Source organism: Nilaparvata lugens, chromosome 1, assembly GCF_014356525.2.
Source record: "Nilaparvata lugens isolate BPH chromosome 1, ASM1435652v1, whole genome shotgun sequence".
NCBI lineage: Eukaryota > Metazoa > Arthropoda > Insecta > Hemiptera > Delphacidae > Nilaparvata > Nilaparvata lugens.
In genome coordinates, this window is record NC_052504.1 from 72,070,756 (window position 1) to 72,097,159 (window position 26,404).

Below are 26,404 nucleotides of genomic sequence, written 5' to 3' on the forward strand. Positions count from 1 at the left end.
GGTTGAATTATTATGATAACGTCTTGTATGGAAGTTCGAATGAGAACTGTAGTATTCTAGGTGATTAGAAATCCATTCTTCAAATCTGCGAAATAGTAATAATGGTCGTATAAATTCCGTTGTGTTTTTTGGTGTATAGAATATTGTTCAGATTCATGATGATTACGGAATTGGAGGTTTCAGTTTAAGCATGCATTTGGTCAACTATGCATTTTGAAATTTCAACTAGAAAGGTAAATTATATATGAGTATGATTTTCCATCAGATTGTGAATGAATTCATGTTTTACAGGAAAAGTTAAGAATAATTTCAAATTTATAATTTTTCCTTTATTTGAAAACATATTCATTTCTCAACTTTCTCAAGTCTCGTGAATCCACCGCCCTATTGTTTACGCATTGTTTGCCCAATACAATCGACTCACACATCCTTTTGTTTCGTGGCAGTTGACAGTAATTACCCGTCTTCGTCATTCACTTGAAAACTTTTGTTTCTTCAGTTCCAAATACACTTGCTCGGTTTGCGGTTAGCTGATCACTCCACTAGCTGAGCACTACTATCTCACTCCATCTGACACGAACTCCAACTTACCTTCTCAGTCTATTTCATTTAAATTGCAGATAACAGCCTTTCTGTCGCTTGTCGTCTAGCTTGTACTTCTCACTCTCAATGAAAGACAGACTGTACAGGTGAAAAGCAAGCTGAATAATGGCATAGTTACTTGTTTGAAAGTGAATAGAATTGTAGGCAGCTCACTACTCCTCAGGTGTACGAACTATCTTAACAAATTAGCCTGTATTCAGACAGATAATAATAACTCAGCCATAATTCAAAGTTATAATGTTCATTGAGTTTGAAATTAGCTTACAGTTAGCTCTTAAACATCTCAAGTAGTTGTGAAGTGATGGTTCTATTGTTCATCTCAGTCTCCATTGAGGTATTGATGTTAGAGGTCTAGCATTTATTATTGTCGTTGTTTGAGTTTGCTTTCAACAGCTTGATGCTTTTTGTTCCGGAGTTTTACCTAGCTTCAATTTTTTATCTCTCTCCATCTTCCTTACTTATTATTTTCTTCTTCCCTGTAGTAATTTCCTCTTCTTTCCCACCAAATCCATTTAATTTTGTTATAGTTTGTTATGTGTTCTCAAGTGGCACAGCCAATCTTGTGTCACGTATTGCAAAGGAACTTGAGGACTGGTATAACGCAAAACCTAAAACTAAACTTTTTTACGAAATGCATTTCTAGGCTATTTTGAAGGGAAGAATAGATACTACTATGATATACATTATTGGATATACGTTAGTTATAATTATTGATTCTTTTTTACTAATGACAATTATAACAATCATCTTCTTGACCCGGTATGGATATTTCTATCCTTCATAAACTCCTTTCACAAATTTAACAGGAAATTCATGAATTTCTGAATATCTCACTGGAAAGTGTTAGTGAGGCAGTCGACTTGGTAACAAAATCAGGAACGAAATTTTTAGTTTTCTTATCGATAATTATTAGAATATGTTATTAATTAAAAGAAAATAATCATTTGTTATTGTCCATGATTTAGACTCTAAATATTTGAAATAATAACAATTCTCTAATCACTAAAGTACGGTATTTCATTGCCTGGTTCCTTGAGGTTGCCTCTTCGGTGTTTTCCAAAGGTATCAAGGATTGGTAGATGGATGTTGGAGGTATCATCGATTGGTAGATGGATGTTGGAGGTATCATGGATGTTGGAAGATCAAAATGGATACTGGTATAATATATAACTTCAACGTTTCACTTCCGGGTTTTCGCTCCAATAATAATAAACAGTTGCTCTATAAAATCTAAGAAATTGATCAACTTATATCAACTTCTAAAAAATCTGCAACGGATCAGGTTTCGACGCGTTATTAACTTTCACAAGGTCTTGAATTACAGTTGATATTCATCATATCCTCTCACTTATAATATAATCATCGAGTGGAAGACGAAGACTTAATTATTTGGATGATTTTGATGCAGTACTAGGCTATACTTATTATAAAGGTACCGTACTGTACTTCAGATTGTCCAAGTGGAAGTTGAGTGGTAGAACACAACCTCAGGTCATTACAACCGCATGATAAAAATATTACTATTCAATTTCAACTACTATAAAAAACAACGCACTATGAAAATATTTCAATGGGAATTCATGATGGCGACTGGTGTGCAGGACATAATTTAGACTATTTATTACTTGACTTGAGTTTACCTTGAACCTGAATGCTACTGAGTTTCGAAAACTAGGAACTACCATTTTCTACCAGTTTGAATGTATTGATTTATGTCGTTAGACCTTTCATGAAAATAATTGAAAGTTATTCATGTAGCACAATAGATAAGATGAGCTATTTTAGAACTTTAATGGAGAGATCGTTGTAATCGACTACAAGAATCGACTACGTAGATCGATTACAAGAATGGATTGATAACACATTGATCAATCATAGTAACCTGAACCAGAGGGAACAGAATATTCGTTTGACTCGGATATTCGTCTTTTGTCTCTGCTTAATTAACATATGAAATTGAAACGTTGAACAATCATTTATAACAACTAGACGAAGCTACAAAAAATTATATTTTCAAATTCACAAAACAAAACCATTGTTAAATTTCGTATCTTAAATAACTCAGAAATTGTTGGTTTTACAAAAACATTACAGAAGTAACTTTTTTAGTAAATTTGATTACCTATAGATTGGTTCCTGATTTTTTAAGATTGGACCAATATTAACTGAGATATGGCAGCTTTAGTGATAGGTGACCGCTGGGGGTCAGTGGCCAAGAGGGTTATGTAACATTATTATTGTTTGAAATAATCTAAAATAGCTTACAAATACATGCAAAGCAGACGGAGACTGTTGCATTGTTGTGGCAGACTTTAACCTCATGCCTTGGCATGCACTGCAACTAACCCCCAGCGGTTACCTATATCATTAAGATGCCATATCACCTATCACTGAGATGCCATATCTCAGTTAATTTACTAAAAAACTTTACTCTTGTAAATTTTTAGTAAAATAAAAGACATAATATTATTGCTATATTACGTAGAATTAGGGTAGATTTAATTAATATTAATATATTAGCATTCAATTATTAGTAACCTACAGTAATTCATTTTTTTATATAAAATAATCTTTCATAGTTCAACTATTGCTATTTATTTTCTAGATTTTCAATAATTGCTAATGAATTCTGAATTTTTTTATTGACAAAAATACATGAACTAATTATTATTATTTTTTTTTTATTGACAAAATGAGTCTTGAGTCTATAAGTCAATGAGTCTATAAGTCTATGAGTCAATAAGTCTACGAATCTGCTAATGAGTCTATGTCAATCTGGGATTACTTTTTGAGAAGGTAGCTGAAGAGTCAGTATCAGTCACCATGTCCTATATATAGCACGATCCGGATCCGGCTTCCATACGATCCGATTTCAATTTTTTTTTTAAATTAGAAAAAATATATTTAATAAGTGTACCAAATTTCAAATTTTTATTTTGAAAATTGTAAATGTATGACCGAAAGGGTTAAACTATAACTTTCTGGCCGAGTGCAGGTCTGGAGATAAGGAGCGTTTCAAACTTCGGTCGGCTAGCAAAACCTGGTTCGTGGGTTCGAATCCAGCCGATCATCTCATCAATTCACCAACGCACTTGCCATTACCCACGCACAAGAAAAACGCTCATATGGGCATAATTTCAAAAAAACTAGCTAGTGGCCTATTCAACAATTAGTCAGCAAAGTAGTCAGCCATTGAAGTATACTGAAATCCAAGAGGCGATTGTTTTAATCCCCCCCTTGTGCTCGAAATAACGAGAATAGAACAAAATATGAGATGTGTGTATTAAAGCCAACCCCATAAAGTGAAAAAAATAAATACTGGCCGGAAAATGAGACCTTGGGTTGATAGTTTTTAATACGGAGATTCAAGCAACTGAAAACATGTTGTGGTAACAGGTTTTACAGAGCACAAATGTTTGTTTCAATCCGCCAGAGGAAGGAGGGGTGGATTGTTCTTTCCTGAACCAGAAATCTAGATATGTGACTGATCGTAAGTAGTCCGTCAATAATATACGCACACAAGGATTTGAGTATTGCAAGACCACAAACTGCTTTCTTATTATCAGTATACATCGCAAATATTGATAGGGAGTGGGATTATTATTAATCGAGCCGGAAGTATTGCAGTGCATTGAATGCTGGAACAGAATAATGAATAAAATGTCAACAAACAAGAAGTATTCTGTATTCCCTTTTTTGTTCCTGGACTAGTTCACTAGTTGAGAGAAAGAAGGAAGTCAATTACTTTCCGTAGCAGAGGAAGCTGACAAGTTGTCACTTCTATTTATGGTAATACGTTAGGTTTTCGAGTAATGAGAACTTGCAAATGAGAAACATTCTGCTGGCACATTGAGGTGAAAGTATTACCTGATCTGCGAGACAAATCATACGAGAAAAGTTTTCCCCACGAACTTCGTATTCTTATTCACTAGTTTTATTTAAAAGATGAGCTTACAACTTCCGAGTAATCCCAAAAAAGCAAAAACATGCCGTATAGGGTAATCAACTTTGTCAAACGTTTTTATCCACTCCTCCGACTAAGATTTACCTGTTATAGTACTTATAAAAGGCCTAAAATGAGACATATAAATCCAGGGATGAGAGTCGAGCTGGAAATGTACACTATTTTCCTCCCAAATCGGAAATTGTAGCTAAAATCAATTTCCACGGTATTATCAGAGTTGGTAATAATATAATTTTGTACAATCTACTTTATACTCAATATCTATTATACAACTACATACGAACTTGCACTGTGTTGCTGTTATATGTTTATTCCTCCCATTAATGAACTTTGAAAACCCCAAATCAGTCTTGTTTTCATTGCCAATTATTTATTTTGTGGATATGATAGATCCAGCAGTCAGAGCTGCATCTTATCGCCCACATCATATAAGCGTCTGCTTTCTGTTTCCTCTTGGATGGCTACTTGCGAATTAGCTCTTCACCTTTGAATTATGACCTTTAATATCACCATAGAGTAGAATTTTATTGAATTTATTGAATTAATTATAGAATTCTACTGGTACTTGTCTCAGTTGTATATGATATCACTCACCGGTTAATGGTAGTTCAGAAGCCACTTTAAACGTTTGATTCTTTCGGAGGCCGAAAATCAATAAATTTATTCTGTTGTGATTGGTCTGCTTTACAGACCTGCCCTAGTGATCTCAGTGATTCGAATTTATTGTTCATTTTGCAACTCCAAGTAATTAATTTCTCTGAGAGATGTAATTATAAATCCAACTCCTTCCACTCACATACAGTTGAGCGTGAAGTCACCGGTGATTTGGAATCGCCATCTGTCAATCCACCTGGAACTGAAGGTCCATTCATCTCTTATCATTATGACTCCCTCTTATCATTCATGCCCAAGCCTAGGGCTTATAAAGACTGGGCTAGCTAATGTTAATCAATGCAAACTGATTAACTTATGCTAGTTTGTTTTGCAGCTCATCTAATGTACACTCAGCATCCACTACTCGATTACTCTTTACTGTTATTACCGACAAATAGATGCAAACTGATTTATTTATGCCACACTAATTATTAGCTCATCCTAGTTTGGGACTTCACTTAACAACTATTACCAAACTTCTTCACATATATTATGCTCAGTAAGCATACTATTACTTTAGTATAGAAGCTTATCCTAGTTTGGAAATTCACCTATCAGATATAATCTAACATCATTTACAGAATATTATGCTCAATAACGAAAAGAAAACTGATGAATTTGGTTTTATTGTGTTGAAAAGATGGTTTATTGTGCTTCTCAAATAATTTTCATCAAGTCACCTTTACCAATTATGCTCAGTAACATAAAGATGCAAATCGATGAATGTATGCGTTGTTTGCGTTGCAGCTCGGCTGATGTTCGGCAAGAACTCGTTCCTGACGGGCTTCGGCCTGGGCTTCCTGGCGTTCGGCCTCAAGAAGCTGCTACTGCCGCTGTTCATTGGCGCGCAGATCGTCAAATCGGTGCTGATCGCCATGTTCCTGCCGAGCATCCTCGGCGGAATCGGCAAGCTGGTCGGCAAGGGCGTCTCCAACTTCGCCCAGTCGTCCGGCTCCAATCCGTCGGCCGGCGTCGACACTATTAACGATTTTGACTTCAAGGTCAGTCAAATGACACCTGATAAAACTCAATAATCTTTAGAAATAGAATAAATTCTGGCATTACATCACTAAGGGAACATTTCATTCTCATTTAAACCTTACAAAATGTGGATTTTCTACTATGAAAAATATGTGGATATAAGGAGGGAAAAGTCACTCATAAAAAAGACAAGGGGACAGAATTATGCTATTATGATAGGCTCATAAATAAATACTGTGTATTTTAGGCTGAATTTTAGGCTGAATAATATCTGAGGTGAGTTCATATAGTTTGTTTCAGGTTTGAGAAAAGAAGCCACAAGTATACAATGAACTTCTCGAGAAGAAAGTACTAGACTTTAGATCCCATGAATATTCATGAATAATTCTCAGCATTCTCAGCAAAGCCTTATTTGATAATCGATCTGATTTCTTGAACCCGCTGCTAGAATTTGTTTTGTGACTGAAACTTATGAACCAAATCACATTCATCGAGAAGTCTGTAACCTTTGAGACTGATACCATAGAGATTCAACGATGAAAAGAATGGTTATATGGTTCACAGAACATTTCACGAGAGAGGAGAGTCCTCATGAATTTGGAATTTTCTTAGGAAAAAACCTGCTCGACTCCTCTCACAACAACTTTCATTTGGATCTTCATCTGTATTTTCTTATGGTAGAGAGAGAGGCGGAAGAACGATACAAAGACGGCAGCGTCCTTTGAACAGTGTAGCCAAGTAGCATGGGAGTTATGCATAGTTCAAGAATGTTTAGATTTCCAAAAAGAGAATTTTAATTTTTGTATGTTGAAATTTTACGATCATATTTCCGAACTTGTTTCGCGTTAAGAACTTGATGAAATAAATTACTGTATACAAATTTTCATAATTGTTCCTAGTCTTATCATCCTAGCAGTCTTATCAAAGACTACTACTGTATTCATCTTCGAATTTCGAAAGCAAGTGCTAAATAAAATTATTCTGAGAGTAGTATTGTATCATCACGAGCAGTAGTATTTGCAGAAACAAAATTATTGAACTCACTCCTACCTACCTCTTATTTGGGCCTAATTCAGGTACTTTGTTAAATTATTCAAGTTTTTAATAAAAATTTTCAAGTGCTACAGGAAGCAAAGCTAAGTGATAACCAAATCCTAAGTTTTCTCGGCCGTGTATTATTGTTGAAAGAAGTTGACTCGGAGTTTTAACACCTGGGTTGTTGGTGATGGTGTTAATGCGAATTACAAGTAGAAATTTGAATAGCAAGCGTGTATGAATTGCCGAAATGCATGATGTGAGCATACAGCATACATTTCATTATGTATGGGTTTGGCATAGATTGAATGTTCGCCGTACACCTACTAACATACTTTCATGTCGTAAAACATTTTCGTAGGACATGGGCAAACTTCCTGTCACCAGTGTGCATATGACCTTGGCCTCTATGAAGAAGCGGTGACTAGACTACTGCACTATTCAATCTTATGTCTTATTCTTCTTCACCTCTGTAGTCTACCAAATACTTCTGTATTTATCTATAAAACTCGTAAGCAAGTGCTAAATTGAAAGAGTTCTAAACTCTCTCATCCATGTATTAAAATCAATTATAACAGCATCTTATTTTTTATTTGTTTTTGCGAACCACTGAGTATCGATCTTACTGCACTTGCTAGAATAAAACTGAGGAAAACTTTCATTAAAATAATAGCTAGCGATTGGAGTCACTTGGAGTAACATTATTTGCTTTGAAATCTCAATCATAATAAACTAGGATGACTTCCAGCCAATGATTAAGGTTGGTTGGTTGGGTAGGTTCACTTCCCTATTATTTGTTATTCTCCAATATAGCCACTGCCATACTTTCTGATCCAATCACAGTATTATTCGATGTTGTTTTTACTGTACTTCCATCACTGAGAAAATTTTCAATTTTGTTATCACTCCTCATATTCTTCTCAATACAGAACAACAAGATTATAAAAATGATAGAACTCATCCATTGCAATAAACTGTATGTACTCTCAACTCGAAAACATTCCTTTATAATGATTGATTATATCAATTCAATGGACATTGACTAAGACGACAATACGACAATAGCTACTCTACAGGAAAAACAGTCCTGAATTGTCTGTCGCAGATAAATTTGAAACTGGAGATTCAAGCATTCACATCAATTTCTACAGTGGCGTATCTGATTTTCATAGAACAAAAGAATTGGATGAGGAAAGTTTGGTTAGAGAGACGCATCCTTCCAATCCATTACTTTGACAGCTGTCAAGAGAACTTTACAATCAATCTCAACTGTGAAATATTTGATGCAATACAATACATTAACTGTCACACAGTGTTAGCTTCTCTCAAGAAAATAAAATATTCAGCTTCATGCATGTATGCTCTCTAACTTGAGATTGTTTACAAGAGTATGTTATGTCTGAGATGAATTAAGTTTAATTGTCTTCTTTATTCCGGATCTCCGTTTTCATTTTGATCCAATATCCATGTTCTCCTGTCACTCATTTCTGAAAGAGAAAGTAGCATAATATATCACATTCTTCTTATACTAATATTTTGTCCGCCATCTTTCCATGCAATGTTTCCCTTCCTGTAATGCGAGCCATTTCAAACAAAAAAGCAAACGTGTGATGAATTTCAATTTGATTTAAAACTACACTCACTGTACTGCACAAACGAGTACTTGCCAGTATTGTTGGTCCACTTTTTTCAAGAGCTGTTCGCATTTCTTGCATTTCTTGAGTAAGTAGACGAATTTGTCTGTGTGTAAGTGAGCTTACACACAATAAGCCAGAAAGATTCAGAGAAAAATTTTTGTTCTGAAAACTTTTCAGTCTCTCAATAGTTTCTGTTTCAATAATTTGTGTGCTATCATACTTATCCAAACAAATTTGATCTATTTTGTTTCTCAAGTCAAAACTTGATTTATTTGTTATTAGAATGTATTTTATAATATGAATCATATTATGATTTTAAGTTGGCGTATCTAATAAAGGCCTATAGGTGGTTAGGTGATAACCTTCAGAGAAGGTTTTTAAAACTTTGCGATAGCTTTCAGTTTCTTTGAAAAATCTCATTTTTCAGGACACAACCAACACTGGCTACGACGCTGACGCGGCCGGCTCCGAGAACCAGCCGTACGGTGTGTGGGCTTTTCCACCAGAGGGCAGCACCTACGCCCAGGGGCTCAACTTCATTCAGAGCGCCATTGGACGACCGACGCTGGCGCCCTATCCTAGCGCCGGGGGCGGCTTGAATGCCGGGGGTGCCGCTTCTAGTCTCTACTCGCCAGCTGCTATGGCTGCCTCCAAGTTGCAGGATAGGTGAGTGCTTTCACCTATTTCACCACAAATCAGATGTCATCTCCTCCATCCTTGACCGAAGTTCGAGTTGCGGGTACATCAATCGAGCCAACGAATTTTATTTTTTTTACAACATGCTCTTAGAAAATGAAATATGACAGTAATGAATTGACATTCTACAACGTATGTTCCTGTGCTTCACAACGGTTCTCTACTAACCTGGAATAGATAGAAAACTATCACCTACTGGGATGTTTAAACTATTTTTAAAAAAACTTTTCAAGATTAGGAACAATGCTGAACTGAATCAATTATGCAATGATTATTTACAATCGATGGGTATTGACAAGTTTCTTGAATGAATATTTATCAATATATATTAATTTAATATAATATGAGGAATATTTTTCGTAATACATTGAAAACCAATGTGTCAAAAATAATATTCAAAACGGGCATAAACATAATTCATTATTGAGCAGTTCATTGAAGATAATTATTGACTTGATAAAGAAGTCGGCTACAGTGGGATTTGATCTTGCAATCTCCAATACCAGAGTCAAGTTCGCTGCCAGTCAAATTAATAAATAATTATTAGCATAAATTATTTCTCTTGTTATTTCAAATCGTTATCCTTCAATCACAATTTAAAATGTTAAGACTCCCATGAATATTGATATGTGTTATCTAGAAAGAATATTATAATTGGTCTTGAAAGTGCCCCACTTCAATATTTGTGGAAGTTGTCATCAGTACCTAAAGTTTCAAATAATTCCTGTCTTCGGCAATTTGAGTCACAAAATTCATGTGATTGAGCACGTTCACAAACACACATACAAATCGCTAATCTCTCGTATTATATCTCTCTTATATGATGATAATCATTCAACACTTTCGTATTTCCTCATTTTCCTATGTTTAATTGAATCAAACAATTTATTTGAGGAGAGCAGGATCGAATCAAGTTAAAAAGACCTGTACCAGTCCTTGCATGACGAATTTCTTCCAACATGTTGAAATCTCTTCATGCTTTAAGCGGAAGAAGAAACCAGACTCAGCCTGAGACTCCAGGTTTGATGAAGTTCAGGGTCACCTTAGCTACAGAGGCAACACGACGTACTCTCGGGAATTACCTTAGATTCAGAGGTACTCTCTGAAGGAATTACCGCTGACTGTCTTCTGTTGGGTAACTTCTATAGTGGAGATTCATTTTCGAATCTCTTTGAAAAGTGGAAGCTAAAAAACCTACATTATGATTCGGACATTAATTTATAGTATAAATTGAAGATGGGACAGTTTTGGGCATGAGCCTGTTGTGCCTTTTCTCTTGTCAATTATTTGTACACAAAGTGATGAATAAATAAACTGTAATTTTGGGGGGCCCTCAGTTACAGAAAATTCTCAGGCCTGTGTCCGTTCTAATAAACATCGATTGTGACATCATAATTTTGTTGGCACATGACCATCATTGACGAGAGCTGAACACAGATTTGTTCCGCTTTCCGTAACTAGTCAGATACAGTTTCGCTTCCAGACTCATCCTTTTCTGCTATGAAAGTAGCCTCGAATTGGCTACTGGTTACAAGATCGTCATGAAGCTATTTTGGCCATTGTCCTTGAACAATAAAACCACACTCAACCGCCACCAGCACGCTTACATGCCAATAAATTACGATCATTTTTTCAGGTTTTCATTGAGTAAAAGATTTTTTATCTAATTAACTTACTTCAAATCATTTAGGAAAACAATTGTCTCAATTTCATGGCTACATCACTAGCAAATATCATCTCCACCTTGCCCATGAAATTTTTTTCTGACTCAAGTCGATTAATATGATAAGACCTTAATATAAATTCTGGAACCACATAAAAAAGAGCTATGTGATGTTGATTGTTGAAAGAGGATCAATAATGATGTGGTTGCTCATCGAGAAACGATGTGGAGCGAGAAAGCAGTAGTCTCCGTGAAAGTGGCGTATGAATCGATTTGGAGCTTGATCTCCAATCATCTCTAAATATCAGCTAATAGATATCTGTAGGAAATTGGACCACATTAACTCTATATCCAGTTTCAAAAGTGATTCTAAACTGCAGTTATTCTTGATTTTAAGTGAATATCCAATTGGTTACATCTTGGTTTTGATATGAATATCCAATATAGATTTGAAGACACTTCTACTCTTTCATAAATCTCATACAAGTTTTCCAGAAAAAATGCAATCTTCATGTTCCTATCAATTTCTTCAATATCTATCTACATTGTTTTTCCATTTTTTCAATTGTTTCTTATCTTCTTCAATTAATTATCACCTGCAGAGAACAAATTAGAATAGCTACTCCTATGAAAAATGAAATACGAGAAATCCAAGGAATCGTATCCAATTTACTTTTTCATCTAGCAGAAAATGACGTTTGCAGGAATACCGTATTGCTTTATTCCGAATAGGCTTAGTAGGCTCTAGCTAGGCTCGAAACTGTTACAATTGCTAACGTTCAAATTGACAAAGAAATTTAATAATAGCTACGATCAATTTTTGTACAGATAGTTTATAATTATTAGTTTTCGATGCGATATTGATGATGCCCGTGTAATGACAATGCACAATGATAAGATTGTACCGAATAATAAGAAGCATTTCAGCAAAAGCAGAAAGCTTGAATACTTGAACTTGATCTTTGAATGGTTTAGTTGTGTGATCCTATAAACAGATTCAGCCCATATAAGCGGCAGAGCAATAAGGGTGAAGCAACCCGTTATACATCAATGCGTAATATTAGAGGATAGGAACCACATTCATGGCACACATCCAAATAAAGTAAGCACCACAAATGAATGTAACCGATTGGAATGTGTTTCCACACGTATGTTTCACATTATCAGGACGTGCTATAGTAGAAGAATAACAGTACAATCGTAATGATTTGGAGTAATAGATAAGTTGCCTGGAAAGTTCAGTCCAGTTGGATCTTCTCAGCTCGTATATGCAAAAGAGTTATTCGATTAATTGGGACAAGCGAGCCGGCCGGGCCTCAACTTGTTTTTTCCGGACAAGGAGGCGAAGCCATTCCAGTCAGTGTGTCAAAAGTATACGGTGCCAACTGCCAACAGCCAATGGAGTAGAAGGTGCAGCTTTCTGTTCGATTCTTAGAAATACTGCTTGCTGGATGAATGTGCGCGACAATATTTGTACGGCTTGAACGATTATCAGAGATTTAAAAGAAAAGAAATGGTATAAAGTACTATAAATCTGAGAGAAATGTTCGCAATTAAATTTTTATCACCGGTCACCACTGCCTATTGTTGATTTTTTTATTCAAACTAGTGATACTTCTAGAACGGAACCCTTCTAAAATGTATGATGCTTCCATTGGTAATCGAATCATGATTGACGTTTTTCAATCATGAAACGAGTTAGGTCAATACGTATTATTACTTATAGTAATAGCAATAGTAGGTATTGGTTAGGCTGAATCAAATTAAACTCAATAGGGATCTTCCGAACATAGTTACATGATGTGCATTGTGGAAAATGAAGCTGTTTATTTGCAAGGAAACCTGTGGGGCGTGGGCAGTTTGCATTATACAACATATATTTGTTTAAAAATATCAAATTTACATTTATTGTAATTAGGAAAACAGAAATTACGGTATACTTTCCATAAGGCCTACTAATGTGAAGGAATTGGATGAAATTTAAGAGACGCAGGGAGATAATAGAATAGAATGGAGTGGCTGCCTTCATTTTGCCTAGAAAGTTGTGAATAATCTAAGATCGAGTCTTCTTTGTGAGTGATCGACAATAATTAATCTTACAAATTACATTTACAATGGGTCCACTGAAATCAATTTATGGGATATAAATAAATTATACGTATAGGACTGCTTGTTCGATGATGGTGGAATGGGGCATGTTTAGTGTCTACTGCTTCAACAGTACTAGCATCTATGGTTACAGGAAGACTTCCGGTGTGGCGTCCAGTTTAACCGGGCAGCAGTTTTTTCACATGCAAAAGTAGCACAGTATCTTCCTGCCTCTCTATCACTCCTCTGTACACTCACAACTTGGATGTTGTGAGAACTATACTAACTTCATCCCAACAAAGCCCTTGCTAGAAACCAAAAACGTTTATGCTTTCAAAAACTGATTCAACACAGTAGCAGCTGTCACTATTTTTGTAGGTTATTATTACTGAAATTGAGTATTAGATACATGATTCCTATTGGGGTCCTAATGACTGTTACCTTCCTTTCTATCCTCCTTTCTAAAGACTATCAAAAGTCTCCTCAACCCTTTATACCTCAAATGAAGTAACTTGTTTCCTTGAAATTGGTTTACTTGATAGCCCAGGTTTCTTATTATTGGGAAAAATTATTCAGTTTTAGTAAATTATAGTAACAACTGTAGCTGCAGAAGTAACAACTATCATCTGCAAATTGAACGCAATGGCGGATTTCAATTAGACCAGCAAATAAATCTAAAACGAGAATAAATCAGGTTTTTGAAAAAAACATTGAAAATATAATGTAATTCAAAGTCTTAATTCAATCTTCGAGCTATTCACTGAGTGATTTACATTATACTGAGTGGATAAGTGTCTGGCTAGAAGAAGAAGAGCATAATGTAGAGAGAGGTAGATGGAATGACAAAAAAATTAGCGTTAATAACATCTTGGAAGATGAGGTTTATAAAGAAAAACAAAGAATGGATTACAGTTTTATAGAGGGGAACCAATTAAATGATGAAGACCTCAAGAAATTGTGATGGAAGATGATAATACACAGAGAGAGTCCAGCAATGGGCTGGGCTATAGTTTTAATATGGATAGAGTTATAAGATAGGCATAATGATAGTGAATGGGAACATGAAGGTCGCCTGTCAAGAAATCCGAGTTGAATTGAACTCAATTTGAAATAGCTGTGGGCGTCATATCAGTGTTATGACTGTATTACAGTCTATAATTCACCAACCAATTCCGGTTCTTTTTTAGTGACTTTCTCTCCTAAAAAAATTGTTTGCTACAAGCGCGAGTACTCGTCATTCGGGATCATGGCCGTATCTCTATTCTGGCTGGTTTCATTCAATTGGCCCAACTGTATTATTCTTCGATCGTGGATCGAATATCAGTAAGATTCTATCGGAAATAATTCATTTTATAAACGGATATACAATACAGAATTGTTTATTGAAATACTTTCATAGCAGGTACACATTTGGTTACGAAAATGAAATGAGAGATTAAAAGGGGTGTACCCTTAGTACAGTCCACAAGGGGTTCAAGGTCATAGCCATGATAAGAGAATCCTTTGCTTGTGATATTCCTCGATTCAAATAAATATAGTTCAGTGAACATTATTCCTCAAGTGAAATACACTGAGATGATATTGATTTGGGTGAAGTGGAGTAATCACTTTGGAATAAAAATAAAAAAAACTTCATAGTACTTGTATAATTTTGATATTATATTGAAGAGATCCATTAAATGTAAGCAAGCGGTACGTAGGCATAACAGCCCAATACCATTTCCAACTGAAATGTCAAGTGAATAGACTAGATATAAGATAATTGAAATATTTCTCTGTAATGTCCTTTCCTTTGATAGCTTCCATATTATTTACAAGTAACCAGTTGTAATCAACAAAAGTAACAGAGTTTGGAATATTGTGTGATGATCAAGATTGAAAAGGTTTGTTCTTTTATAAGCCCAAATAGTCTACTTGACAGTGAGGAGAATGAAGAATAGTACAGTTTATGTGTATAGTTGCGATTATTTTCCTCAAATGAAATGACTCAGTAGTGAACTCCGGCGAGCATCTCTAATTGACGTCAAAATATGGATTAATAACTCAGCACTGAAAGCTCGTCTCTCTCAGTCACGATTCTACGTTTGAAAACGAATTTGACCTGTCATCCAATTGACTGGATTGGGGTCATTCTGTTATCATTAATTGTGACAATATCTCACGGTTCTATTGTTTACCTCATAAGGTGATAAATATTGTTGGGAGAGAGAGTCAGAAAGAACAGTCAGAGCTAATTTCTGTAAAGCAGCTCCTATTCTGCAATTAGATAGTATTTTCCAATGTACCTAGAATACATTCTAGAATATATTCTAGGTATTCTAGGTACATTGGTATTTTCCATAAAATTTCACCATTTACTAAAAAAATTGGTCCTAGTCATAATATTATTATTCATTATTATTATCATTATTCACTTAAGCATTAACTACAAACCTTTATTCGAAGCCCACCTAAAACTGTAGGTCCATTTATCTCTCATTATCATCCGCCTCATTACCCATGCTCAAGCCTAGAGCTCATGTGGGAATCACCCTCAACAAAAAAATCAAATAATCATGACTGGGAGAAAGCAATAAGCTCAGCCCAAAACTGCACTTCTTCCTGATTTTATAAACAGTAACATTAGTCCAGGCAAAAAAAGGTATAGAGGGAAGAGTTTGGAACACAATTTTTGACCTCGCAGCTCTTTTAAGGATATTTAGGGGGTGAACAAATCAAAGGTCCTCACACCTACACCCTGTGCTAAGGGGGTGAGAGTGGTTTGAAAGTACCATATTTTGGGTTTTTTCAAATATCTCGATCAATATGAGTCTATCGAAATTTTTGTCGAATACAAATTATCCTACAAGTTTCATGTGTAACATTTTCCATATCTCTCATAGTTTTGAGTTTCATGAGCTATTGAAGGTGTCACATTTTAAAAGAAACAAACCCTTCCGGCTCCGATTTTTTCATCTTTTTGGCCTTATAACGTTTTAACGATTAATTGAAAAAATCCATGCTAATCATAAGCCCATAGAGTATCATATTTTCTTCAATTTCATGTATTATTTTATTATTTTACGCATCTCCCTACGATTGTTGCAGCCGTTATAGTGTTGAGTGTAAAATCTTTAGCACCAATAGCAATAGATCAATATTGACAGGGAGATTTGGAGGGCACGTTTGGAACACAATAGTTGACTTCGTAGCTTTGTTTTGATTCGTTAGGAGGTAAACATATCAAAAGTCATCATCCCTACCCCTTGTGCTTAAGGGATGGTGGTGGTTGAAATGTCATGTCGCTGAAATGCATTGTTTTCAAGATACATGCTTGTAAGCCAGAAATTAAAAAAAACGCAACTTTTTAACCACCCTCATCCCTTAAGTACAAGGGTTAGGGATGAGAACTTTTGATATGTTTACCCCTAAATATCCTTAAAAGAGCTGCGGGGTCAAAAATTGTGTTCAAAACTTTTCCCTTTATAATCTTTCGTTGACTGGACTACATTTCCAAATACGATAATCTGTTTCTGACACAAGCAATCTAAATGAACTTATTTTTAGTTTTTGATTGTAATTATTTCCGTGTCACTTTCAGCTTTGTGTGACAACAAGATGGGTTTCTTGTGATACCGATAGTCTTTATGGTTTTTGAAACGAGCATAAATAGTCGAAAAAAGAACCAAATTCTCGGGACTCTACTTTTAAATGCCGGTCATCTATGTATTTCAATAATTTCAATTCAACTTTCCTCCTTTTGATGATCTATCTTATAGACCTATCTTTATCTCTGTTTCTAAAAAGATTGTCCGTAGTCTGTAGAATCACATTTTCCTATACTAGAATTCATGTTTGCTCCAATCTTTCAAAACATGAGTAAAAAGGAGAACTTATTTTAATATTATCTTCTGGGGCGTGGAAGTGGAGAGAATACCTGAAGAGCACAGCTACAAGGAAACAGTAACAACTCAAATTAGAACAAAGCTCAATTACAGACCCGAAAACGTACAACCTTTGATAGTGCTCATCAGGATAGTAGTTAGGTATTTAACAGGAGGACCCTTCTCAATACAACTTCTCAACGTGTTCCGGTTTCTGCTGTTCAACATTTAATTGCTACAAGGATCCACAAGTTAGATAGAGAATGAGAGGAAGAGTGTGAGAGACAAGTAGAAGGATGCACGAGTGACCCAAAGACTGCACAACTAAGAGTTGGTGGAAAGAGCAGTTGACCTGTGAGGAGGTGTCGGTAGCTCCAGGCCAGAGGGTATTGGTGGGCTGGTGGGCTAAGGAATGTGCTGGTCTCCATTTGCTGGCTATTCGGTTGTCTTCCAGCAACCAGCCAACGGATTAGCGGCTGCTGACCAATTTCGTTGCTCCAAAGAGCATAATCGGAAACAAGATCTGCAAAGTTAACAATTTGTGGCTATAACTGAACTGAGAGTTGAGACACGGTATTCAATATGAAATGGAAATGAGTCTAATTTATTTTGGTGGCTATTTGATTTTTGCAAAGAATTTTCCAACTTTCAAATCTATTAAAGTTTTATGGCATGCAAACTAAATTTAAATATTGAATAAAAAATTAAAATACAAAACATTTCTACACGATTTTGAGGAGTTTTTATCGACGATTTATCGCCGTAGCTTCTTAATGGATGGCACTACATGTCATCAGAATAGATGAGACTTTTTTGAAGCGAATGTCATCCAAAAAGCGTTCCCATGAGTAACCAGAGTATTCGTCAGATTATTCATCACGAATTATAAAGTCAAATTATTGTAGAATCTAATTAGTATCTGGTGTAACTTGTAAAGAAATAAGTACTTTGTAAGCTATTTACAAAAAATAATTGAACGGTAAAACTTCTATCCAACACTTTATCTTGAGGGTGGGAAATGGACGATTACTATCAATTGAGGGGGAAAGGGCTGGAAACTAAATTTTTGAAATTAGCTTCCTTTCAAATATCAACAAACTTCAGTTAGATTCATTCAGACATCAGAATCAGGTAAATTCTTGTAGGACTTCTCTCATGGTCTCCACATTCGATTGCCGGTACTGCACTCAGGTTTATAGGCCTCTATTGCATCATAGGTTTACCTATAGGGGGGGTGGGGTTCACTCATGATAAAGCCACTTTTTACTTTTTATTAGTGCCTATGATGTACTTTCAGTTCTCTGCTTTTATCAAAGAGTATGGAATGTAACATTTTAGAATGTCTAGATTCTATATTTTCTGGCTTTCATCTGAACATTATAATAGGCTACTGCAAGATAGAAATAGTCAATCATCGTTTCATTCCACAAAATATTTTTGTTTCGAAATATGATGGTATTTGAAACAATGTTTGCTGTTCCAATTGTTATAGACGAAATAAAAATTACACAAGATTATGTTTGATTTATTTCAGCCAAAAAAATACATCAAGTACATTAGGATAGGGCAATTTACAGATAAGTCATATTATTACAATAACAAATATATTACCAACTTAAATTATTATCACAGAATGCACTAAACTTATTCTTTAGGAATATAATACATGCAAAATAAGTTTTAATCCTTAGAGATGAAATTAGTACAGCCTAAAAATGTAATGTGGTTAACTTTCAAATATAATAAAAAAAGTAATTACTATACAGATGAGCTATATTATTCCCAGTTATGATATGAGTTAAATTATTATAGCACTAGTTTCAGTATAAAATTTTCACAGTTTTATATCCTTCTATGATCCGCTCTACAACATACCAGATAAAAGGAATTTACTAGGCCCCGTGCCCGGTGGATTGAGGGTCCTTGATGAATAGTCCCGGGGGCAAGATGACCCATGCGGGGCCATGTCTCCACTGGTAAAGTACTTGAAAACAACCAAACTTCGAATTTTAACACGCATTGTTCAGAGTTCAGAGTGTCTCATGCACTAGGCTTGCTTTGATTGTCAACTTCCACTTTCGACAAAAGTAATACGGTAATAATTTTGCTATCCTCAACAGTGTTGAGGATATAACACAAGGGGGGGGCATGGCGCAATTTGCGCCATCAACATTTTTGGGGGGGGCATGATTTTTTGTATATTTTATGTCAACATTTTGAATTATGATTAAAAAATCAAGGTATTAAATAGAGATATCCTAATGTAGTTAATTTTTCCCACCTTTACAATGTTATATTTTGCTAAGTGTAACTCAATATAAAGCATAAGCACAATTGATAATATTTTGTATGCAGGAATTTTAGTAATTTTAAGCCTATGAGTTTGAAGGTAAATCTTTGACAAAAATAAATAATAACTTCATTATCCACCATTATTCTGATTTCCTTTGCTTCATTTCAATTTTTAATGGTCCTGTGTTCGAGTTTCCTTGCTGTTGCAAGAAATATGCGATATTTTTCTCATTTTCACAGTCTGGACAGTTTTTCGATATAAACAGTAATGCAAGATCAATTTGAGGCAACTCAGCTTCTAGAGCATGAAATTTTCTCTCATTTAAGACCAATCGCAAGTTTCGATCATGCATTGTACTCATTTTAGAGACTCTTTAATAACAGTAAAATCGCAAGAAAAATGAGAAAATAAAGATCATCATTCAATTGGTTGTAACTTTTGAACGGTATTGAAAACAGAAGTATATTTCATGGGAGTGAAAAGAGGAGAAAATTCATCACAACCTCGACCACTTTTTGGATTTTGCATCTGAAGTGTTCCACAAGATACGCAACGTTGCATATGCCAGACTGTGAGAATGGGGAAAATATCACAAATTTCTCGCACATTCAAAGTTGCGTATCTTGTGGAACACTTCAGATATAAAATCCAAAAAGTAGTCCTGCGCGACCACTCAATTCATTGGAAATTTATTATCTTTAATATCATATAGAGAATGCTTTTTCTCGAAAAATTCAAGGTTCTCGAGATTAAATGGAAAACTTAAAAAAATCCAAAATTTTGGGGCGAAGTCGCCTTCTGGTGTGTCAGCAAATTTCAGATTAGAATTCAGCGCCCCAAAATATATATAGAACCATCGAAAAAAAAATTTCGGGGCTGTTTCCTGAAAAACGACCATTTGACTGGACTATAAGTTGTTATCCTATTATAATAGCGAGCAATTTATGTATATCTGTTTATATTTTTCTATTTATATATCTGGTTATCTGGCTATCTGGTTATTTATGTTCAACGGATCTCGGAAACGGCTCTAACGATTTTCACGAAATTCGGAATATAGTAGGTTTATGATATCAAAATTCGATTGCGCTAGGTCTCATCCCTGAGAAAACTCCCTGAAGGACATGAAAAGGATAATTCATCCTTGGAAAAACAGATGATGATTTCGTCTGTGAATAAATCACAGACGAAATATATTTTTCGTAGTGAATAAATCAAATTCGGGTAAGTAACAGTTTTGGGTTGTGCCTGTTAGTACTTCCCCAATCATTTTAAAGAAATGATTATCAATGAAATAAATCTGTTATCAATGAATAAATAACGAGCAAAGCTCGGTGCCCCGATATTTGGTATAATAGATAGAATTTACAAAATGTACTTGTTCAGATGATATCTTTATTCCAAAAACCAAACCATTTAAAGATACATTTTGTTCGACTTGTGTTATTTACTCCTGTAATGCTAAAAAGTAAATACTACCAACAACACAACATCAGTGACAACCTATTCCAATTCATCGTATCACCATAAATATCGGGGCACCGAGCTCCGCTCTAGAGTACCTACAAAAGCATATAAAAATTATTACGAAAGAAGAAATTATAATAAATATTCATAGTTCATACAGAAAGGTTCTATCTAATCACAGTGGATTGAGATTAATTCGCAGAGGAATGCGAAAATTTCTCTCACAATAGCATGTTAAATTTTAATCCTGATTCATGTCACGTGAACCAAATCACAGAAGACCATCTCAAAAAGATAGCTTATCTGCTTGGTTCTACTGGAATTAATCAGGATTAAAATTTAACCGGCTTTTGTACAACTGTCACTAAGTACCTGATTGAATTATTTACAATGGGTCTCATCAAAAAGAGCTGAATACCGGAGGCGGCTTGAGGAAGTGATTAACAGGAAAGATATCTGGAATATTGACTTGGAAGATGACTGGTGCTATCTTATTGAAGCTATTAATAAAAGTCATCACTTGCATGGGTGGCGGGGAAATGTTCAAGGAAATTCAAGGATGCAAGCTGAGTGGTTCGACAAAGAATGCCATAGAAAAAGAGAAGAAACCTTCAAATTACTCAATGAGTACAGAAAAACTGATTCAGATGCTAAAAAGAGGCAGTACATTCACGCGAACTCGGAATACAAAAGACTCTGTGGAGAAAAGAAAAAGGCTTACTGGAAGAAATGTGCAGATAGTTTTCAGACGGTGAGAGACTCCAGAGATTTTTGGAAACTGGTTAGGCAACTGAAGAAGAAGCAACATATGGCAGGAGCAAGTATTTCTTTGAAAGACTGGGTGCAGCATTTCAAGGTTTTGTTGAATCCAATAGTACTGGCTGATAGAATGTTGTATCCTGAACCCTATGTGCGTGATGACTTTCTAGATGCACCGTTTCGAAAGGAGGAACTAGATAAGGTGATTCTTCACGTAAAGGATGGCAAAGCCCCAGGCGAAGACAGAATTCCGTACGAATTTTACAAGAATGCTCCAACAGTATTCATGAACAGATTGTTGGAGGTCTTCAATAGCATCTACAACGTTTCTCATGTCGTTCCACAGGACTTCCATACTTCGATTGTGTTTCCAATCTTCAAGAAAGGTGATCCAGAGGATGCTTCCAATTATAGAGGAATATCGTTTGGTAATACTGGAGCAAAACTGTTTACTGGTCTCATCTTGGAGAGGCTGAAGACGTGGATCCATCATCACAACATCCTCAACGAGTTCCAGGCAGGTTTCAGACAGAACTACTCAACGGTGGACAATATCTTCAGTTTGATGGCCATTATTAAAATGCACCTAGCAGTTAAAAGGCAGAAAGTCTATGCCTTTTTTGTCGATTTTTCGGCTGCATTTGATAGAGTGGACAGGCATGCGCTATTTTTCAAACTATCAGAAATAGGTTTATCAACAAAGATGTTAAAGATTATCCAGAAGATATACAGCAACACATCAGCCAGGGTATGGAGCTCTGAAGGTCTGTCTGATAGATTCTTCACAAAGACAGGTGTCAAGCAAGGCTGTTTACTTAGCCCAATTCTGTTCTCCCTTTTCCTCAATGACATAGAGGACGATATGGAGGAGGAATAAGACTGAATAACGTGTGCATTAAAATGCTTGCCTATGCTGATGATGTTGTCTTGTTGGCATCCGATAAACTGAGTATGACCAGAATGATTAGAGTACTGGAGGATTATTGTAGAAAGTGGAACTTGCTGATTAACCTGGATAAGTCCAAAATCGTCATCTTCAGAAATGGTGGAAGGCAGGGGAGGCTTGAAAAGTGGTGTTTTGAGGAGAGGCCAATAGAGGTTGTTAACTCGTATAAGTATCTGGGAGTAAGATTGTCCACAAAGCTATCATTAACAGAGCATTTTAGAGAAAAATCACTCTCAGCAAAGATGGCTATGAATCACTTCAATGATATCCTCCTTAATGATGGGATACCATTCAAATCAAAGCTACAAATTTTCGATGCAGTGGGAAGGTCTGTAATTTCTTACGCAGCACAGGTGTGGGGAGGAAGAATCTATGATGTGGTTGAAAGTATCCAGCGTTTCTTCCTTAAGAAGGTATTTTGTCTCCCATCGTACACCCCGAATCAGGCTTTGCTTCTGGAGACCGGAGTCTGTCCAATCTTCCTGCATACAATAAGGCTACACCTTCACTTTGTAAAGCGATGTTTGAATCTGCATGAAGGAAGATATCCATGTATGCTATTGAAATTGATGATTCGAAGAAGGCTATTTCTGTATGATGACTGGAGGATGCTGGATGACTTATTTGGCATTCCATGGGAGGGGATAGCAGCAGGTAGTTTGAACATCGACCAGACGATTGACAGGATTGGAAGTAAGCTGCGAGATCAACAGATGCAGCGGGTCTCCATGAGCCAGCGGTACACCATTCGCCGAGAGCTCAATCACTGGAATGATTACATTTTTCAAAATTCCAGCTTTCAATTCATCAAGTGGTTCTTCAAAGCAAGAAATGAATTGATCCGACTCAATAAGTACTCATTCAACGGGAACAGACTCTGCTCATTGTGCAATAGGAAGGAGGAGGAGGATGTCACACATTTCATTGGAAAATGTCCCATACTTGTCGAGTTCAGATGGCAACACTTTGGCAGAGCAGCATTGTCACGGGAAGATCTGAAGAACTACCTAAACGGAGATGACTGGCTAAAGATAGGTGCATACTGTGTTGGTGCATGGAAATACAGACACTACTTGATTTCAGAGTTCAATGGATAGTGCGTTGTGAACTGTTGAATGAACACTAAGGGAAAAGTATTTTAATAACAAGAATGTGTAATTCTGTATGGAGTCTACTCATGACAAACCTCACCCTGACGGTCGTTGACCAAGGGTTTAATGCTTTTTATAATTAAAATTATGTTCTTGTATAATATTATCTAGGAAACAATGTTAAAATAAAAGCAATTATTCATTCATTCATTCATTCAATTATTTACAAAAGTTCAACAGCTGAGTCATAATTTTGTCTCAGTCCCACACTCATGCACTCGCTCACTCACTTCCATCATCAACAGACGCCGAAATTATCAGCTGTTTTTCCAAGGATGAATAAATTCTTTTAATGTCCTTCAGCGAGTTTCCCCAGGGATGAGACCTGGTGTAATCGAATTTTCATATTATAAACCTACTATGTTCTGAATATCGTGAGAATCGTTAGAGCCGTTTTCGAGATCCGGTGAAATACAAACATATAAACATCTAACAATTTAAACATCGAAACATCTAAACAGAAATTGCTCGTTTAATAGTATAGGATTTAGAATACCTAAACTTGCCGACATTATATATTGTATGAATAAAATCGATCCAAATTTGTATGAATGTTTACCAATATTGCTATGCAATATTCTTTTGCAATAAAGAATTATCAATGATATTATTATTCAACTTTTTATAAGTAACCTTAACATTTAAAAAGCAAAGCCTCCCTTACTTTTCTTTTAATATCCTATTAAAATATGTGTCATGTAGTTTTTCCTGATGTAATGAAGTTCTTTCTAGTCCTCCCGAACAAGAACGGGTGCACTGCTAGTCTCAAAAATAATATCAAAAAAATACTTTATTTCTATTTTAAAGAGATGAGAGACGATGATATAGAATATATTTTTACAATATTATGAAAACAGAATGAATTCCTCACAAGACCAAAGGTAAATAATGTCCTTTGGAAGATTAGAATGTAGAGGTGCGTACAGATATACGCGCCGCGAACATGAGCAATTCACTTTCAATCAGCTGATTATATCTGTATTTTCACAGAAACGGTAAAATACAGATATAAAAAGCTTGGCATCAGCTGATTAAAAGTGAATTGCTCATGTTCGCGGCGCGTATATCTGTAAGCACCTTAAGATGTGAATTTTATTGTCATACACTGACTAATGTTAAAAACTAAAGAGTTGGGGTACTTTGGGGGGGGGTCATTACACATGGATTGGGGGGGGGGGCATTACACTTGAATTGGGGGGGGGCATGCGCCATTGGCCTTGGGGGGGCTGGGCACCCCTGCTCAACACTCAGCTAAAAGCCAGAAAAATAGAACTAGTAACGAAAGAAAGCAATACATTGGAATTATCGAGAATCAAGAACTAACACTCAAGTGACTTATTAAAGGCTTATATACTGATGTACTTTGGCTTAAATAAAATCATTGAATCATTTGAAAAAAACTTTGACTAATCCAACAATGAATCATGTCAAGCTAAGTGAACTGAACATTGATAATCATTTTTATCCATTTTGAATGAAGAACAACTTTCAAGTTTTCTCTACTCATCATACACTGACCTCAATAAATTTCATTCTCAAGTCAGTATTGTAATTGTTATTGTAACTGATTTCTTTATTATATTGATTTTCGATTTCATTGGTTGAAAGGAAAATGCAAAAGAAAGAAATTGATGCAATAAAAGTGATATTACATCCGTTACGCATTTACCTGTAATCTAACTGAAAAAATATTGAAAACAAAAGTGAGTTAGGCCTGCTAATTGTAAATTACTCAGGTAATGGCAGTCAATTATTGGAATTTGTAACCCATCAGAGGACTAGAAAACGAAATTGAAGTGTTTCCTGCGAGAATATGCAGAATGAATGTTCAATGTAGTGTGGAGTAGTGACAGGATAGCTAGATTTAATTAATTACTTCCTCGCGCATTAACTCACAGTAGCAATGTCGTAGTGATAATGGTCATGTTGCAACTTTCTACACGATCATTTCATTCTTGTCACTGGACAATTTTCGTCCTTTAGAGCACTTTGTTACAAATTCATTTCTGATATAATAAAGTTCGAAAGTTTTTGGATTGATGGAATACGATATTAGCTTAAGATTACCAAGCTAAATTATACCCATTTCATTATCATGAAATTTCAGCTAATAACCGTAATAACCAAAAAAGTTACCGTACTCAAGATCAAAATCTAAATTTTGTCAAAATCACGGACGATAAGAAATCGTCTGTCATGAAATCATTATAAGTGTCGTTTAGTTAACGAAATTTTCAAAACAAAAAGAAATAATTTATTATACGTGATTCTACCAAAGGCTCATTCTATATACATGCTCATAATTATACTCTTCTTATTTGACAGCCGTCCATGCTTCTTATCATGGGCAGATTTATCTCAAAAATATGAAATGATAAATTTCTCTTCACAATTATCAAAGAACCCAAACAAAAACCATCCCTTAACTTTCTTGTATTTCCAATGTTTTTTTTTGGTAATTTGCATAGCAATATTTTTCAGCTCTTCTAATTTATTTCGCTAATAATCCCTAGAAAGACAACTGGGGTTACGCGTAATGTATCCTATAATTTTTATGATTGTTATCATTTTCTATTCTAGTTATCAAAATGTTATCTCCATTCC

At 35.4% G+C, this 26,404-nt stretch overlaps 1 protein-coding gene across 4 annotated transcripts in view; it reads left to right on the plus strand.

Moving 5' to 3' along the window:
• LOC111056392 overlaps positions 1-26,404 on the plus strand; it is a 75,194-nt gene that overhangs the window by 25,563 nt on the left and 23,227 nt on the right. For all 4 annotated transcript variants that reach the window (XM_039442203.1, XM_039442188.1, XM_039442195.1 and 1 more), the window contains exons 3-4: positions 5,969-6,222; positions 9,302-9,540. In XM_039442203.1, coding sequence (XP_039298137.1) covers positions 5,969-6,222; positions 9,302-9,540 — 493 coding nt within the window. The remainder of the gene's footprint in view (positions 1-5,968; positions 6,223-9,301; positions 9,541-26,404) is intronic.